The sequence below is a fragment of the Biomphalaria glabrata genome, chromosome 5 (assembly GCF_947242115.1).
Source record: "Biomphalaria glabrata chromosome 5, xgBioGlab47.1, whole genome shotgun sequence".
NCBI classification, from domain to species: domain Eukaryota; kingdom Metazoa; phylum Mollusca; class Gastropoda; family Planorbidae; genus Biomphalaria; species Biomphalaria glabrata.
In genome coordinates this window covers 24,696,261-24,715,259 of record NC_074715.1, presented here as the reverse complement: position 1 = coordinate 24,715,259, position 18,999 = coordinate 24,696,261, and the positions used below count along the sequence as shown (strand labels likewise).

Genomic DNA, 18,999 nt, shown 5'->3' with positions numbered 1-18,999 from the left:
AATTCATGGGGAGACAACTCTGAAGAGTGAGTTAGTGGATGAAGAAGGCTTGCTGCACTTGTTCTCGAATCAAAAAGCTGTTACCCCCCCCCCTTCTCTTAGCCAATTAGAGATTCTGGTGTGCAGTAGTAAGCCCCCCTCCCCTCAATGGGATCAGAGGCGTAATCTCAGCGCCAAGCGTTTTCTTAGATTCTAAGCTGTGGAAGTGCCTTCTAGACTCTACTGGAGTGTGTGTGTGTGTGTATAACTCACAGTAGTCAGTATAATCCATTTTGATTCAATAATACTTTTATTAAAATCACAACAAATAGATGTAACAATAAATGAATCAATAGTTCGCCCCAGTCTTGCTTTCTGACATTAGCCCATAACCAAACCTTCTGTACATTGCATGGACTCCATACAGATTGTGGTGGGACAAAGAGAAAAAAACAAAACAAGTTACATACTGGAACTTCATTGAAAAAAAAATTCAACAAAAGATAAAACAATACAACTACAAAATGCTTATCAGAATATTTTTTTAAACCTTTGAATATATATATAATATATATCATTATGAACTACTAACAACTAGACAATTTGAGTGTCGTAGTTTGACAATGTCGCAAAAGAACTTCTAAATGTTGACATTGCTATTAATGAGAAGTTGTCCATGTTTTTTAGGCTTTGTTTTAGTTCACCTTTGACCTCAGGACAATCTACGACCACAAATATGAAAGAATCACAACACACCTTTCACTGATATTGGCAAGTGTCTGGAGGTTAAGGAGGAGTGCAGTGTTTCACGTGACTACGCAGACCCAGTAGAAAGCTGCATATGTTCCCGCATTTCGCGCAGTCAAAGCCGTTGTCCGCTGGTGGTCTGTTTAAGTGTCAAAAGAGTGACTAATCTCAGTATTTGGAGGTCTTAACAATCAGATTTATTAAATGAATATTTATGTCTGCCTTCTAATAATATAATAAACATTACATTATTTTTTATATTGCAACATTAACTATATGATCATTTTGTGTAATCAATAATCTTTGTCCTTCGATCTTTATGTGAGACTTCATGAAGAAGTCTATTGAGGAGCTACTTTCTTACATCCAACTCTTGTGGAAAGCCCCTGAATGGTCAAAGATCATTGTGACGACAAGTGTAGAGGGTAAAAGCACCATTTAGTTTAGTGAAACATTGTAAAAAAAAATAATACATGTCTAAAGCAAAATGACATTACGCCAAGAAATGTAGCGCCTAGGTAAATCATTAGATCCATAGACTCGGGATATGTTGTAAGTAAAAACACACAAGATGAGCTTATTCTATAAATAGTGTACATACGACTTTTATTAGAATTAATAGATCGATATGTTTTCTTCCCCTAGGACATTCATTCATAGAGAAACATTCATTCATAGAGAAACATTCACTGCTGCCTTAAATCAGAATTGGAACCTAATATATAGGCTAAGGTTGTTTTATATTTATTAACCCAGGCATTTTATATTTAAAAGTAAGCGTAACAAAATTTTTTGTTCAAGTTTCAATATTAAGTTGTCATTCCAAGATCGATAAAATAAAAACAATTGTCTTTCTAAAATGAAATGTTCACAAGCCTTGTTGCTGGACGGACCATGTTGGTTCTGGTAGACATGGGAACTTGGCTGAAACACAAACAAGAACCCATTTATACAGAGATACATGCATGTTTATACTCCAAGTGTCTATAATGTTTATTATTTTGTATATTCAAAAGTGTCTATTATAAAAGGTAATGCAATTATAAAACTAGAATCTGTTAATCAACTCATAGAAATCAAAAGTTTAAACAAACAAGCAATTTTCTCAAAACTAAGCCTGCATTGGAGACAATTTTAGTCTCGAGGCCAAAAAAGTTTGTAAAAATCTCAAGGGCTGCAATTCAATTTCAAACTTTGTTTTAAAAATCTAAAGCACTAAAACTCACTTTGAAATTCTCTCCCTTTCTCTCTACAAAAAGCGTTGTACTCCCCTGACGTGTAAAACTCTTGGAAGACTTTGTTCCACCAGAGTGGCAGCTCTCCACCTTTCTTGGTCATGATGCTGGTACCAACGTTCTCGCAATGAAGCTGCTGTGGAAGTTTCTCAATGGCTGGAGCACCATCGTCTTTGGTGAACCAAGCATCGGCCTGCAATGGAGAGAAGGTGATCAAGTCCTACATGTAGTTGGTATGTTAGATATATCAGACTTTTTCTAACACGGTTGGAAGTTTCATGTTACAGTTAGTTGGAGATTTTGAACACAATGGATATATGACTTGTATAATAAGATATAAAGAATGCATTAATTCAAAATGACTCCAAAGAAAACCCTCCCCACCCGTGTCAGTGTACCACGTAGAGTGCTGTGCCCTGACCAACTACTTACAGTTCTGTTCAACAACATGTTGATAGCATCACTTCTGTCAGGCACAACCACGAGTTTCCCATATTTTTTGTGAAGTCTGTTCAGGCAATGGGCATTGGTTATGGCGGTCTCAGCATACACTGGAAGGTGAAAGAAGAAAATAATGAAATTATGCATTCTTAATCCAATTAAAATACACTTTCTATGTGATGTATGTGACATTTATCTTATTTCCACCAGACTTTCGTATTCTATGGACAGGTGGTCTACCATTCGTAACGTTTATATCAATGCCAATTGTTTGCTGTTACTTATTTGTTCACATCTAGTTCACAATACAATGTCTGTTGTTTGCTGTTACTTATTTGTCCACATCTAGTTCACAATACAATGTCTGTTTGCTGTTACTTATTTGTCCATATCTAGTTCACAATACAATGTCTGTTGTTTGCTGTTACTTATTTGTCCACATCTAGTTCACAATACAATGTCTGTTTGCTGTTACTTATTTGTCCACATCTAGTTCACAATACAATGTCTGTTGTTTGTTGTTACTTATTTGTCCACATCTAGTTCACAATACAATGTCTGTTGTTTGTTGTTACCTATTTGTCCACATCTAGTTCACAATACAATGTCTGTTGTTTGCTGTTACTTATTTGTCCACATCTAGTTCACAATACAATGTCTGTTGTTTGTTGTTACCTATTTGTCCACATCTAGTTCACAATACAATGTCTGTTGTTTGCTGTTACTTATTTGTCCACATCTAGTTCACAATACAATGTCTGTTGACTAGAAACATAATATTTTGGAAATGGATAACATGAATGTTTAGTGTCGTATAAAAATGGTATCCTACCTATGGTGTATTTGGAGTAATCATCAAGATCTGGATTAAAGCGGCTAGGATTGCCTATGGCCACATAAAATGAAGCATAAGAAACCAGATAAGGTAATGTGAAATCCCAGCTGTTGTCTCGGTCGTAAGTGTCAAAGTAGCCAGTACAGGCATCGAACCATCCCTCCAGCAAACCTAAAACATGGGCAGAAGTTAGTGACTAGTTGATTTTACTTTCCACTCAAATAAGCAGATAAACTGACAGACATTGCAAGCCTACAGAGTTATAAGTACACTACAAGTGCATGGTTAGAGTACAGTAGAACTTCACTGATTTACCTCTGCCTGGATACAACAGTTCACCTTTTCTAACGGTACACTCAGAGACTTCTGCTAGGAGCAATGTGCATCTCTTACCAGCTTTTGTACAAACTAGGACACGGAAGAAAGAACTGGCTTGAAGTAACACATTTTTATTCAGTAGGACAGTGTGAAACAAAGTATTTTAAATTGACAACAATTAATTACAGAACAGTTGGCAAGATTAATGATTTATACATGTTTTAAAGATTATTATAGTTTGTAAATATCTAGTTAATACTTTTTGCTGCAAAGTCTCGGATTAACCTTGCCCCGTATTTCAAAAGTTTTAGCTCTAAACTGTTCATGGCACAATGCTAAATATAAATACACATTTTTTGTGAGTCAAGATTTATTTACCTCTGTCCAAGAAATCTTTTGTGAATCCAACCAATCTCCCTTCGTCATTTCTGAAAGTATCCAAGGAATGAACTGAAAGCTGTAATTACATGCATCTACACACATTTAAAACTTACATTTTCGATTTCTATTCAATGTCAGTCACGTACAACTTCTGTCTTATTTCTTCTATTCAATGTCAGTCACGTACAACTTCTGTCTTATTTCTTCTATTCAATGTCAGTCACGTACAACTTCTGTCTTATTTCTTCTATTCCAATAATCTGAGATTTTAAAAATACACTGTGCAATTTTTATAAAAGTTTTCAAATGTACATTAAAGAAATATTGGTTACATTACTGACTCTGTATCGCGACTGAATGACAACTGAATTTAAATGTGTCTGTGGCTCTCTGCTCTACATAATCATCACATCTACAAAATCTTAGCATTGGTGTCACTTACAGGTAACTGTATGGAGCGATTCTTCCACTGACAACAAAAGTCCAAAGTTTGTCTGGCTCCTGTTGGGAGAGAATGTCTAAGTTAATTGCATTATTTTTTTGTACATGTATGTTTACAAATGAAGACATGCGCTGATCTGTTTTCATACGAGAAACAACAGAAAACAGTACACTTGTATTTATACAGGCATACAAAAGCAGACAGACTCGCGCACACGTAGCTACTATCTAAATGTAATGTAAGGAAACTGGTAATTATGCCATTTCAAGAATTTCAACTTACAGCCGAACTTTGTGGTGGTGACTGGTAAGGGTGTAACTTCTGAGCTTCACTCAGAGAATTGAGACAACTGATATTGGCTGGAAGGAACAAAATAAGCATCTTTTAGAAGTAGCTCAGAACGGTGACCAAACAAATAGAAATGTTGGATTCATTTAGGTCTTATTGTTTGAAAATACCATTAGCCATTTTAAGCACCACTCTCTATGGACCACTTTACATAGTATCATAGCTATATCGAGAGTGTTAAAGATACGATGATTAACGACTAACAAAAGAAACATTCCCACAATTCTCTTTATTCAAAGTGATCTTCTTAAAAATAGTCAAGGTTTAGAGTTAGATGATTTAAAGTTATAAGATTTGCCAAGCAAAAAAAAAAAAGTTGCCTTCACAACCTTTGTATTTTTCTGAGGCCTCAACGCAGAGTTTAGCGTATGCACCAGAGGAGTAAAATTTAGTGAATGCAGGATCCCACCATGTGGCCACATTGCTGCCTTTCTTGAGCATTATACCAGCTCCATTAATATCACATCGAAATCTTGCAGGAAGTGTTTCAAGGCCATCAATTTTTCTACGTGGAGAGAAGAGAACATCAGCCTGTAAACATAAACATAATGATACATCAGCCCGTAAACATAGACATAGACACATCAGCCTTTGAAAATAGACATAATGATACATCAGCCTGTAAACATAGACATAGACACATCAGCCTGTAAACATAGACATAGACACATCAGCCTGTAAACATAGACAGACACATCAGCCTGTAAACATAGACATAGACACATCAGCCTGTAAACATAGACATAGACACATCAGCCTATAATCATATTGATACATTGGTCTGTAAACATAATGATACATCAGCCTGTAAACATAATGATACATCAGCCTGTAAACATAATGATACATCAGCCTGTAAACATAATGATACATCAGCCTGTCAACATAGACATAATATATATCAGCCTGCAAACAATGATACATCAGCCTGTAAACATAGACCTAAGAAACATCAGCAAGTAGTTTATATATAATATATAATAATAATTATATAATAACCCTAAGAAGTATATCTATTTGGAATAAATGAAAGAGAAAGTCTACATCGGTTTCAACTCACTGTTCTATTGAGTAGTACCGCTTTAGCTTCGGGAAGATCTTGAGCTATTAAAACTTTTCCGAATCTTTTTTTAAGTCTTCGTAAACAAGGTTCATTGGTAGGAGCCCCTGATAGATGAACTGGGGAAACAATAGAGAGTTTAAGATGGTGAGATGTAGCAGTATCGTTTAGAAATAGGTTCAGTTCTTCATTAGACCTTTTGGAGTTACAAAGAAGCATTTCGTATGTTACGACCAAGGCCCGAAGTGTGACCATTTCGTATGTTACGACCAAGGCCCGAAGTGTGACCATTTCGTGAAATACAAGACATACTTGCTATTAAATGTTTTATCCTACTTTGGCCGGCCACTTCGCGAAGTGCCAGGAATCACTGGCGAATGTCGATGTGTTGAAGCAAGACTGTTTGGTAGGGCAGCTATAGATTTTTGTGTCAAGGCGGTAGGCTTCGCGGTGACGGTAATTTTCAGTTTGTCTTCTGCATCATTTAGAGACCTGCCCTCGACCTTTCACCTGTGACTTCTTTGTTTTATATAGACTGGTGCGAGGAAGGACGATTTGGCGCAGGGGTAGTTTTGGCGCTAAATGAGACACATTACACATGTTCATAGCTTTGTGTCGTCAGAACCAATATTTGTATCTCTGTGATGTATGCATGTTTGTGCTCGAACGTATGTTTCAATAAGAAGACCATGATATGTTGTTTCCAGGGTCACCGGTTCGAGCCTTGGTCGGATCAGTCCCTTCACTTCTATGTTATATGAAGAGTGGCAATAGAGTGACGGGGGGGGGGGGGGGGGGGGAGGGCAGACTTACCAATAGTAAAATCAGAATAGTCATCGCTGTCGGGATCAAATCCTGAAGGGTTGCCAGGTATCACAGTGAATGTGGCTATACCATCTAAATAGGGCAAAGTGAAGTCGAATTCATTTAATCTGTCAATCGTAATAGCATAGCCTGGACATCCGTGGAACCATCTAGCCATCAGACCTATACAGACAATGGTATTATACTGTGATGAAGGTTTTTCTGCCCCAACAAATAAACTCATCACTATTTATTGTTTTAACATTTACATATATTGTTCTTTAACTTTACAAAAATGGAAAAGTATGTCAATGGAATCTTATTCTAAATGACGTCACTATATAGTATGAAATGACCCACAGCAATAGTAGTTTTTGGTATTTCCCGACAAATGTTTTTAACTTGTTTTTGCATTTTATAGGTTGCAGAATTTCTATGTTTTTTTCTTTGCCGAGAAATATTCACTGCTGTGTCTTGGCGATTTCTTTTTTTTTTTTGGGTGGGGGGGGGGGGCATCTTCCAACTTAAAGAACGTTCAAGGTCATCAAGCCAGTATCCCCCCTTCCCATACCTTTGTTTTCCTATTTGTCACTCTACATCAAGATATTTCAGTTCATACTATCTCTGCATTACGAAATGTTAATAGCTAGTCAGGACATTCCTGTATATTTCTGTGGTACATTTTCAATTCCTATAAATCCTGGCATCTACTCATTTGAAGCTTTTCGTCCACAATGAATTTCAACCTTCTCTAGTGTTGTGTAGGACCCATGTATTCAAAATTGTTTCAGTTGAAACTATTAAAGTCAGTACCATTTCCCAATATTAAAGTCAGTACCATTTCCCAATATTAAAGTCAGTGCCATTTCCCCACTATTAAAGTCAGTACCATTTCCCCACTATTAAAGTCAGTACCATTTCCACACTATTAAAGTCAGTACCATTTCCACACTATTAAAGTCAGTACCATTTCCACACTATTAAAGTCAGTACCATTTCCACACTATTAAAGTCAGTACCATTTCCACACTATTAAAGTCAGTACCATTTCCCCACTATTAAAGTCAGTACCATTTCCACACTATTAAAGTCAGTACCATTACCCCACTATTAAAGTCAGTACCATTTCCACACTATTAAAGTCAGTACCATTACCCCACTATTAAAGTCAGTACCATTTCCCCACTATTAAAGTCAGTACCATTTCCACACTATTAAAGTCAGTACCATTCCACACTATTAAAGTCAGTACCATTTCCACACTATTAAAGTCAGTACCATTTCCACACTATTAAAGTCAGTACCATTCCACACTATTAAAGTCAGTACCATTCCACACTATTAAAGTCAGTACCATTTCCCACTAATAAAAGCATTGTATATTAAAACTTCGCAAAGAAAATTCCTTAGTTCCTAACATATTTTAGTTTAAGATTGATCAGAGTGAAAATCAAAAGTCAGTTGTGGGAAATATTTTCACCTAGAATACTGATTAACAATTATTTTATTGAAACATTTCTGGCAAGTGTTGTTATTCTCTGGGACACTTTGCTTTGGATACATCTCACAGCACCAGCTCTCACCTCCTCCACTTTTTCTCGTGACACTACAGGACACTACGTCATTAGGTTTTTCCGCAATTTTGTTAAAGCCAGGTAAATTTCTATGTGACTATGTTCCCTGTTTAAACACATTATAAATGTATTACATAACAAGACAACTTGTTGCAATAATGAGTGTGACCTTTCAACCTTAAGACAGCGTGAATATTTACAAAGAAAAAAATTAAATGTATGACATCAAAACTATGACTATTTATAAACTACAAACCTCGCCCTGCGTAATCCAGGGATCTGTCCGTGAAAATACACTCTTGATACTCAGCTAATATTGTGTAACACAGTTTCCCAGCAACAGAACAAACTGAGGACAGACATAAAGCACTAAATATATACGAGTCTATAGGATTTAGATGTATTTCATTTATAGAATTTCAAATTAGTGTCACTGAACTTGCTTAAACAATACATGAGTTAACAGACTTTGTAAAATAACTTTAACAACAAAAAAATATTCAATATAAACTTTAACCAGCCAAAATAAAGAACAATGTTTCCCACACTCAAAGACAATTTCGTAAGGTTTGAACTTGTTAAATCTTTAACTATTGAAAGATTGAGAACGTTCGTGTGTCTCACCTTGATTAATGAAATCTATTTCAAAACCAGTCAACGTGCCCTCCTCATTTCTGTCAAATAAAGTGATCGAAACAAGGTTAAGGTCGTTTGAAATGATATGCAATAGCTGAATATACAATAAGACATTTTTTAAGGGTGGGAGGCTATGTGCAGGGAGGTTGTGCAGGGATGCTCAATGTTGATAAAAATAAACTGTTACTCAACAATTAGACAATGTCATTGATAAATAGCTGGATGGCTGCCTGGTCGTGCGGTTTGCGCGCTGGACTGTCGTTCAGATTTATCGATGGTCGAGGGTTCAAACCCTGCCCGCTCCCATCCCCCCGTCGTCCTGCGGGAGGTTTGGACTAGGAAGTAATTATCTTCAACTCTGAAGGAACATCCGAAACATGTAAAACATTTTACAAACATAGCGAAGAAAACATTATTTACAAGACTTATTGATAGCAAATATTTTATTGACCTATCTAGAAAGTAGAACGGCACAGTCATTAACTAAAAACTAGGTTAGTTGTTTTCAAATGACATTATCAAAGCTTGTTGTTGTTTTAACAGGGAATACACATTAATACAAAACAGATTTACTAGTTTATCCTATCTTATATGATACAGACGTTACTTCAAAAAAGAAGATGATTTCTTACATATAACTGTAGGGTCTTCTCTTTCCATCTACAGCAAACAAGTAGACCTCTCTCTCCTTGACTCGTTCTTCTTTTACCTGAAACTAAATCATTCCCACACATGGGTGACACTCACCGTGACAGCATTGTGACATGTATTTGGTTGATCTAAATTACTCCAAGATAATGTCAGCTGGCTCTTATTGTACAAAGTTTACTTCAACACTACAAAAACACTAAGTACGGACTATTTAATCACGGCCTCGTAGTGAACTCAAGCTTGTATTGTGGCTGTAAGAACACAGTCTTGGAAGAAAACAAATATACATGAATATTCATATTCATTTCAATACCATGTGACTTATCATGAGTTTGATTCGAATTTCCGAATTCTTGGATTTAATGTTCTTTTAAAATTTCATTGCAGAAATAATTGTATAACGTCAGGTGGGAGTGAGGAGGCAACAGAGCAAGATTCTTTGTCATGAATAGGACTTGATACAAATGAATTGAAATCATTTCCATTCTTTACTTCGCCCCCTCCTCACACTCACTTCAGTCTGTGTTGGACTATTTTATTTTTACAGCCAATTATTAGGTCTGTCGTCTGCAGCCGCAAAAGTTCACGTCTGGTTCGAGTTCTCGTTCTTGTCTATCATCCAATTACTTTGTTCTGGTCACTGACCACGTTACTGTCACAAGAGTGACATGCCATGGAAACAAATCTAACAGTTTTTCTTTTGTTCTTCAAGTTTGACTACGTTCAGGGGAGAGTGTGTTATTATTAACTTATTATAGCAAGACCATTTGGGCTTCTTTTTACTTGCTTTTTTTTTTCTTGCTTCTTTATAATCTAACGTAATCTAATCTAATCCAATGTAATCTAATGTAATCTATCTAACTTTCTATCTATCAATGGCGTTGCTAGGGATTTGGGGGTCGGGGAGGGGGGGCTTGACCTTTTTAAGCGCCCAATTGGGACAGTGTATAAATAACATAGTAGCAAAAAATAACCATTAAGACTCTTTTAATGAATAATACCGTTTATTGGCGAGATAATGAACAAGTGACAAATATCAATTCATATCGCCTGACGTCGTGCATTCTGTGCAATAAAGACATCTAGGCCTATAACATCATCTAGATCAATACTGTCTTGCAGTTTTCAATCCGCGTGAATAGCAAGATTACATATCTATCTATCTATCTATCTATCTATCTATCTATCTATCTATCTATCTATCTATCTGTCTGTATGTATGTCTGTCAGTCTGTTTGTCTGTCTGTCTATCTGCCTATCTGCTGTCTATCTATCTATCTATCTATCTCATGGGCGTAGCCAGGATTTTTTTTCGGGGGGGGGGGGGTTAGGGGGGGGATTTTTTTCTACTCCCCCGCCCCCCCCTCCCCCGCGAAAAAAATATATTTATATGTATGTATGTGTGTGTGTATATAATCTTTATTACATTCTGACCCATCATTCTTTCGGAAGACGCTTATTGTGCCCTAGTATAGGTTTTTCCTGGAAAATTGTAGACTCCCCGCCTTGCTTGCAAAGGGGTCTGGGGGAGCGCTAGGAGCCCCGCCGCCAAGCACTATTTCTGATATTGAAAGCCAACCAAATGCATATTCTGAGGTATCTACAGTGCATTTTCCTGCTATTAAAAAGTTTTATTTCAAAAACCTAATGTGTTATTCTTACTGACTTAGACCCTACCGCGACTTTCCCCGCATTTGCCGTCAAGCTGTCTCCACAAAAATCTGTCACTGGTAATGTCTGAAGCCTCTTCCCACCTGCTCTGAGGACCTCCTTGAATGTGTGGCGCCAAGTTGTACTAAGATGTCATCGCAACTCTTATTATGCGTAATTAATTAATTACTAAAGGGTCGACTCCCAGTTCGGCATAGGATTTCCTTGATTTAGACCCGATCTCTATAACAGACTCCTGAAATCTGTCTTAGCCATCTTTGTTGAGCCACATTTAGTGTTTTATTCACTGCACTTTATTAATTGAGCCCCGCCACTGGTAGAAATGTGTAACCTCTCTTGAATACGCTCTTGGAATTAAGTGACTGTAGTTTGCTTTAAATTTTATATCGAAAAGTGAAGTTTTATCGTCAAAATCATCTGTTGGGGGTTTTAAACTAAAAAATCTCTGGAGTTATGGTTTGTTTGTTTTTAATTCAAACCCCATTTAGCTACGGTCATAGAATTTAGTAACTGTAGTTTGCTTTAGAATAATATTGAAGATAGAGGTTTTCCACCTCAAAACGCTCTGTAGGGGGATTTTAAACTCAAAACCATCTGAAGGGGTTTTCAACTTTTAAAAAAGCCATCTGTAGAAGAGGGATTTAAACTCATAACCCCCAATTGTCTTGGCTACGCTCAAATAATTTTAGTGTATAATATGCTTTTTTTATATTGAAGATGTATTTTTTAGCATCAAACCACTCTTAAGGGGGGCTTAAACTCAAAACTCCTTTTGGCAACGCTCATAGCAATTTGAGTGCGTAATTTGCTTTTTTCTTGCATTGAAGATGTATTTTTTAGTTTCAAACCCCTCTTGCGGAGGGTTTAAACTCAAAACCCCTTTGGCTACGCTCATAGATTTCTGAGTTTTTAATTTTCTTTTTTTTATATTGAAGAGGTATTCTTTAGCTTCACTGGAGGGGAGTTTAAACTCAAAACCCTTTGAATACACTCATAACATGTTGAGTGTATAATTCGCTTTGTTTTTAATATTAAAGAGGTATTTTTTACCTTCAAACCCCGCTGAAGGGGGGTTTAAACTCAAAACTGAGTCAAAACCCATTTAGCTACGCTCATAACATTTTGAGTGCATAATTTGCATTTTTTTCATATTGAAGAGGTATTTTTAGCTTCAAACCCGCTGAAGGGGGGTTTAAACTCAAAACTGAGTCAAAACCCATTTAGCTACGCTCAAAAAATTTTGAGTGCGTAATTTGCGTTTTTTTTATACCGGGTATTAAAGAGGTATTTTTTAGCTTCAAATTCCAACTGAAGAGGGGGTGGGGATTAACACAAAACCCCTTTGGCTACGCTCATAGAATTTTGAGTGTGTAATTTTCTTTTTTTTATATTGAAGAGGGGGTTTATCGTAACTTTTGGAGGGGGGTTAAAAATCAAAATCTTCCTTAACTGTGCGCGTGAAATTAGGGGGATAGTCGTTTGGATTTTTTGTTTGGTTTGTGTTATAGAAGAGGGGAATTTAACTGCGAAAACCCCTGGTAGGGGGTTTTAAACTCGAACCCCGTGGTAGGGGGTTTTAAACTCAAAAACCCCTGATAGGGGGTTTAAACTCAAACCCCCCTGGTATGGGGTTTTCAACTCAAAACCCCCCTGGTAGGGGTTTTAAACTCAAAACCTCTTTTGCTGTGCTAGGGCAAGTGATGTTTAGTATTAAAATCTCATCTAAAATAACAAAATCAAAGCAAAAAATCAGTCACTAAATTCCAATCCCCCCCCCCTGCGGGGGTGGGATTTCATTTCGGGGGGGGGTGAACTTGAACCCCCCCCCCCCCTGGCTACGCCCATGATCTACCTATCTATCAACTAGGTTTGTGGTATATATACACAGAGAGAGGATGTAAATCTATTTATCTTATATGTATCGATCGATCGATCGATCTCGGTGTATCTTCCTATCTATCTATCAATATATCTATCTATCAGTCTAGATCTATCTATGTTTATCTATTGGATGACCATCAGTTTAACTATCTTCTTACTGTATCAAATCAAAGTCACACTAGACGTAATTGGACACATTATAATAAGTGACAACTTACTGCTTCCAGCTGACTCTCGATGGAATAGAAAAGTGTGGAGGAAGCAGCGAGATGTATGGCCAATGTCAGGGTCCAAATGTGCATGTGCATGGCTCTAGACTGGAACCAATCTACGAGTAAATAAAACAACCATGTAAGTATTTTTATTTAGAAAGTCAACACAAACGCCATGTCCATGTAGATTAAATTCTTTGTTTCATTTGAATTTTCTTTTTTTCATTTCTTTTATTACCTTTAGTTGTTCCTGTGTTCATATTTCCTGGTAGAAAAAAAAAACATTTTAGAACTTAAGAATGTTAACAGCATGTGCAGTGCTATAATGAAGTTAATTTTCACCAGGTTTAGTGTTTCCTATTATTTTTAATCCAATCTGCAAATACATTCTTAGGATGATCGATAGTCCCTGAGGTTTGGATTTTATTGTATTTTTTTTTACTTCGTTGTGAAAGAGGTACTTTACTGTTTACTTTACTGTTTACTTTACTGTTTACTTTACTTTACTGTTTACTTTACTTTACTCTTTACTTTACTTTACTGTTTACTTTACTGTTTACTTTACTTTACTGTTTACTTTACTTTACTGTTTACTTTACTTTACTGTTTACTTTACTGTTTACTTTACTTTACTGTTTACTTTACTTTACTGTTTACTTTACTGTTTACTTTACTTTACTGTTTACTTTACTGTTTACTTTACTTTACTGTTTACTTTACTGTTTACTTTACTTTACTGTTTACTTTACTGTTTACTTTACTGTTTACTTTACTTTACTGTTTACTTTACTGTTTACTTTACTGTTTACTTTACTTTACTGTTTACTTTACTGTTTACTTTACTTTACTGTTTACTTTACTGTTTACTTTACTTTACTGTTTACTTTACTGTTTACTTTACTTTACTGTTTACTTTACTGTTTACTTTACTTTACTGTTTACTTTACTGTTTACTTTACTTTACTGTTTACTTTACTGTTTACTTTACTTTACTGTTTACTTTACTGTTTACTTTACTTTACTGTTTACTTTACTTTACTGTTTACTTTACTGTTTACTTTACTTTACTGTTTACTTTACTGTTTACTTTACTTTACTGTTTACTTTACTGTTTACTTTACTTTACTGTTTACTTTACTTTACTGTTTACTTTACTGTTTACTTTACTTTACTTTACTGTTTACTTTACTGTTTACTTTACTTTACTTTACTGTTTACTTTACTTTACTTTACTGTTTACTTTACTGTTTACTTTACTTTACTGTTTACTTTACTGTTTACTTTACTGTTTACTTTACTGTTTACTTTACTTTACTGTTTACTTTACTGTTTACTTTACTGTTTATTTTACTTTACTGTTTACTTTACTGTTTACTTTACTTTACTGTTTACTTTACTGTTTACTTTACTTTACTGTTTACTTTACTGTTTACTTTACTTTACTGTTTACTTTACTGTTTACTTTACTGTTTACTTTACTCTTTACTTTACTTTACTGTTTACTTTACTGTTTACTTTACTGTTTACTTTACTGTTTACTTTACTTTACTTTACTGTTTACTTTACTGTTTACTTTACTTTACTTTACTGTTTACTTTACTGTTTACTTTACTTTACTTTACTGTTTACTTTACTGTTTACTTTACTTTACTTTACTGTTTACTTTACTGTTTACTTTACTTTACTTTACTGTTTACTTTATTTTACTTTACTGTTTACTTTACTTTACTTTACTGTTTACTTTACTTTACTTTACTTTACTGTTTACTTTACTTTACTTTACTGTTACTTTACTTTACTTTACTGTTTACTTTACTGTTTACTTTACTGTTTACTTTACTTTACTGTTTACTTTACTTTACTTTACTGTTTACTTTACTTTACTTTACTGTTAATTTACTGTTTACTTTACTGTTTACTTTACTGTTTACTTTACTTTACTTTATTGTTACTTTACTGTTTACTTTACTGTTTACTTTACTGTTTACTTTACTTTACTGTTTACTTTACTGTTTACTTTACTGTTTACTTTACTTTACTTTACTGTTTACTTTACTGTTTACTTTACTTTACTTTACTTTACTTTACTGTTTACTTTACTTTACTTTACTTTACTGTTTACTTTACTTTACTTTACTGTTTACTTTACTGTTTACTTTACTTTACTTTACTGTTTACTTTACTGTTTACTTTACTTTACTTTACTGTTTACTTTACTTTACTCTTTACTTTACTTTACTGTTTACTTTACTTTACTACACATTTTTAGAAAAAAAAAGATTGATACTTTGTGGTTGCCTGTTGTTTGTATGTCAATTTTTGTGTGTGAAGTTTTTGAAAAGTTAGAGCATGAGAAATCAATATATTTTTTTAAAAAGTTCTTAATCAGAATAGGGCTTCATCTGTGTTAGTTATAACAAAATATGTAGGCCACATCTGGGTCTTAGCAGTCACGTGAAGAACGAATGCACTCTTCACACTTCATTAATCTTCCAACTAAAATACTATGTCCTCTTTGTAATAGCCAGGTCGCGGCCTACATGTTAGGCGGTTAGCCAGGTAGGCCTACATGTTAGGCGGTTAGCCAGGTAGGCCTACATGTTAGGCGGTTAGACCTGACTTAAACATTTTTAAGGGAGTTTTTATAAGACAACGAAACTGCTGAGTCTTATAGAACACAACCTACAAAGAAATATTTATAAGATTGTACACCAAATGAGGCTCTCTATGGAGCCCATGTGACTGTCAACTTGATTGAACCTTACTTCCAAGAGTGTTTGTGACTTGTTGACTGGCTGGTGGCCAAGCCGAATTCATCTGGCTCTCTTCACGTCATAGACATTTTCATACTTAAAACATATACTATACGCCATCACTAGTTGTACTGATAAATCATTTAGGATTCGAACTCATGACTTTGGGGGCTATCAACTGATGACTAACATTTTTTTATGCTTGCTTCTATATCTATGATTTGTGTTAAATTATGTAAGACACAACATTAGATCCAGTCCATGAAATCACACAATGTATCGGACTACTCACCAGATAGAAGAGTCAGAAATACACTTGCACTAACAGAGAGACAGATCTAGACGTGACGGGAGCAAAGAGAACTGAACCCGAGGAAAGAAATGTCAAGAGTGTGTCAAGAAAAGAGTTCAGGTTCTTGTCAGCGTTTTTATTCTCCCTCCCAGTCACATGCTTGGTCTAGTTAGCGTGCAGCGGGAAAAAAACAAAAAAATTTACAGAGGTCAGAAGTGAAGGTCAATGGAATGAGCATCACGTGAAATAGGCTGGTCATGTGACATTTCACGTGGTACACATTATATAAGTCTAAATGTGTGAGGAGGGGTGTGTGTTGGAGAGAGAGGGGGGCGCCTCTAGGAGAAGCTGAGACGCTGGTGGTTGTTCACAACTGTAGAGGAGAAGAAAGAGAATGTATATGGGTGGAGGGGTCATGGTTCATAGCTAGTGCCAGACTTGTACAAGTACAACAAATGTGTGTATGAGTATTAGTGTATAAGTCAAAATGTAGGCCTGGCAAGCACAGAAATGTTTGATTTGCTAAGCTTTGAGATTCTTTTTCGGTTTTAGAAATAGTAAACTATGACATCTTGGTGGCATTGACCTAATTCTTTAAGCAAATTCCATTGTCAATGACGTATTTCTGTGTCAATGACCTACTTTGCCTGCCTTTGACTCACCCACACCCGTGTGATTGATCTAGTTTGTCCTACCAACATTTCAGTCGATGGTTAGTTGACTTTGCCCAGTACTACAGTGCGCTTGTGCCCAACTTTACCAAGCAAACCAACGACCTACTACGTCCTACCCATGTTTTAGTCAATGACCTATTCGATACGTCTGACACTTTGTTTTATGACCTATTCGATACGTCTGACACTTGTTTTATGACCTATTAGCAATAATAAAACCATAACTTACCAAAACATTACACAATAAGACTAACAAAAAAAATAACTATAAAAGCATATTTGTTTTTATTTCAAATGCTAGAATTAATTCTCAAAGTAGGCTACTCCTACAATGTCAAAGGGTACAGAACAAGTTGCTTGAATCAGGTATGAAAACCATTGAACTAGTAGGCCTACTGTATATGTCTCATTCACAAGTACGACTATGTTAGCACATTTGATATGCGTAACTACTTTGGTAAATTATTACATATTAAAATATAAAAGGTTAAAAAATGCACATAGATCTACGTTATTAAACTTAGGAATATGCTAGAGAAATAGGTGCAGTAAAATTCTACTTTTTATTGCAATTTCTACAAAGTTTTTAAGTCACTCTGTCTGTCTGTCTGTCTGGTACTACAATTTTGTACACATTATTTCTCCCACACCCATTTTCGTTTCAAACTTTACACAATTGTTTATTGTACCTAACAATACAATAATCAATCAAAGAAATAACCAATTAGTTAATTAATTATTGTTAATAAATTATTCTGTTTGGTATTGAAAAGGGGAAATGAACAGTACAGTATTGAGAGATGTGGCTGTAAATATGGAGTTATTTCCCTAAGATAAGCTTTTTTTAAAAGATTTTTTTAAAATTTCTTGTTTTAAATCTCTCTGCTATTTAAATCTGGCTGTCTTTTAAAATGTATATGCAACTTTTTTTTTAAAAAAAGCGTCAATACCTAAATTGTTAGTCCTTGCTTGAGTTAGTATAGAAGGTGTAATACTAAAGATGGCTTTGAGTCTGAAGATTAAGGAGGAATGCAGTTTTTCACGTGGCTACATAGTCCCTGCTGTGACCTAAATTGCTTCCGGCACAGACCATAACCGGTGTCTACCTATGGTCAGTTTAGGTTCTATTTAAAGCACATTCCTTGTTCCATATGCTAGGACAAATCTGTACAAACGCTCATTCTTTCCTTGTGCTATTAGAGCATGGAATGGGTTGCCTGAGTCAGCCAAGAAAACCAATAACGTGGCAGAATTTAAGTCATTGATTAACATGCGTGACTAGATTGAATCAGGAACACGCGTATGATGTAATCATGCTGGTTTTTTTAAAGAAACGTTTGCATTTCATAAGATGAAAAGATATTTCCGCCGTCCACGTCTGTACATTTACTTTTGATCTATCCCGCCATTTGTATGAAATCTCCAAATATCTCCCGCCGGTCTATAAAGTAAACTAAAGCGTTTTCGTCGGCCGCCTTTCTGCTCACCAAAAAGACACAAACTTTGGTCTAACGCTGAAACAATATTTGTGCTCTAAATAACGTAATCATTCACCGAGACTAACACAAAATGTATTTTCCTGCTGACCTGAACACAAAATGTATTTTCCTGCTGACCTGAACACAAAATGTATTTTCCTGCTGACCTGAACACAAAATGTATTTTCCTGCTGACCTGAACACAAAATGTATTTTCCTGCTGACCTGAACACAAACTGTATTTTATAAAAGAAAATAAATGTTTCCAGCACAAAGTAGAATCTAGATCTATTGGGTACGAGATGACTAACACAGAACCAGATTGCACTAGAATTTGTAGTTCCAGTGTTTCCTTCATGTGTAGCTTCTTAAACTTCAATTTTATTGTTAAGAATATTCTCATTTCTGTTTCTTAATTTTTCAAAATGTTTTGATCTCACCCAAACGCCAAATTACAATTGAACGTCTAAGATTAGAAATATATTATTGTGTGTCCCCCCCCCCCTTTTTAGGAATTGTACTAATACATAATCAGTTGAATATTTTGAGTGTTAACTTGCAAGAATTGCATATGTCTTTGCTGAATC

The 18,999-nt window shown here is 35.4% G+C and overlaps 1 protein-coding gene across 2 annotated transcripts; it reads right to left on the bottom strand.

Annotated features, from left to right (window-relative positions):
• Nucleotides 1–266: 266 nt before the first annotated feature.
• On the bottom strand, nucleotides 267–16,419 carry LOC106072884 (uncharacterized). 2 transcript variants are annotated; one of them, XM_056030145.1, is made up of 17 exons: nucleotides 16,261–16,409; nucleotides 13,454–13,480; nucleotides 13,222–13,331; nucleotides 9,433–9,515; nucleotides 8,789–8,838; nucleotides 8,421–8,513; nucleotides 6,600–6,773; nucleotides 5,787–5,905; nucleotides 5,056–5,257; nucleotides 4,661–4,737; nucleotides 4,379–4,437; nucleotides 3,934–3,983; nucleotides 3,553–3,645; nucleotides 3,235–3,408; nucleotides 2,394–2,512; nucleotides 1,953–2,154; nucleotides 267–1,650 (listed from the first exon to the last, which is right to left on the bottom strand). In XM_056030145.1, the coding sequence occupies exons 2-17, from the start codon at nucleotides 13,473–13,475 to the stop codon at nucleotides 1,595–1,597; spliced, it is 1,683 nt and encodes a 560-aa protein (XP_055886120.1). In that variant the 5' UTR covers nucleotides 13,476–13,480; nucleotides 16,261–16,409; the 3' UTR covers nucleotides 267–1,594. The 2 variants fall into 2 exon arrangements, with proteins under 2 accessions (XP_055886120.1, XP_013088786.2); XM_013233332.2 differs by lacking the exon at nucleotides 13,454–13,480 and having other exon boundaries at nucleotides 16,261–16,419.
• Nucleotides 16,420–18,999: the final 2,580 nt, after the last annotated feature.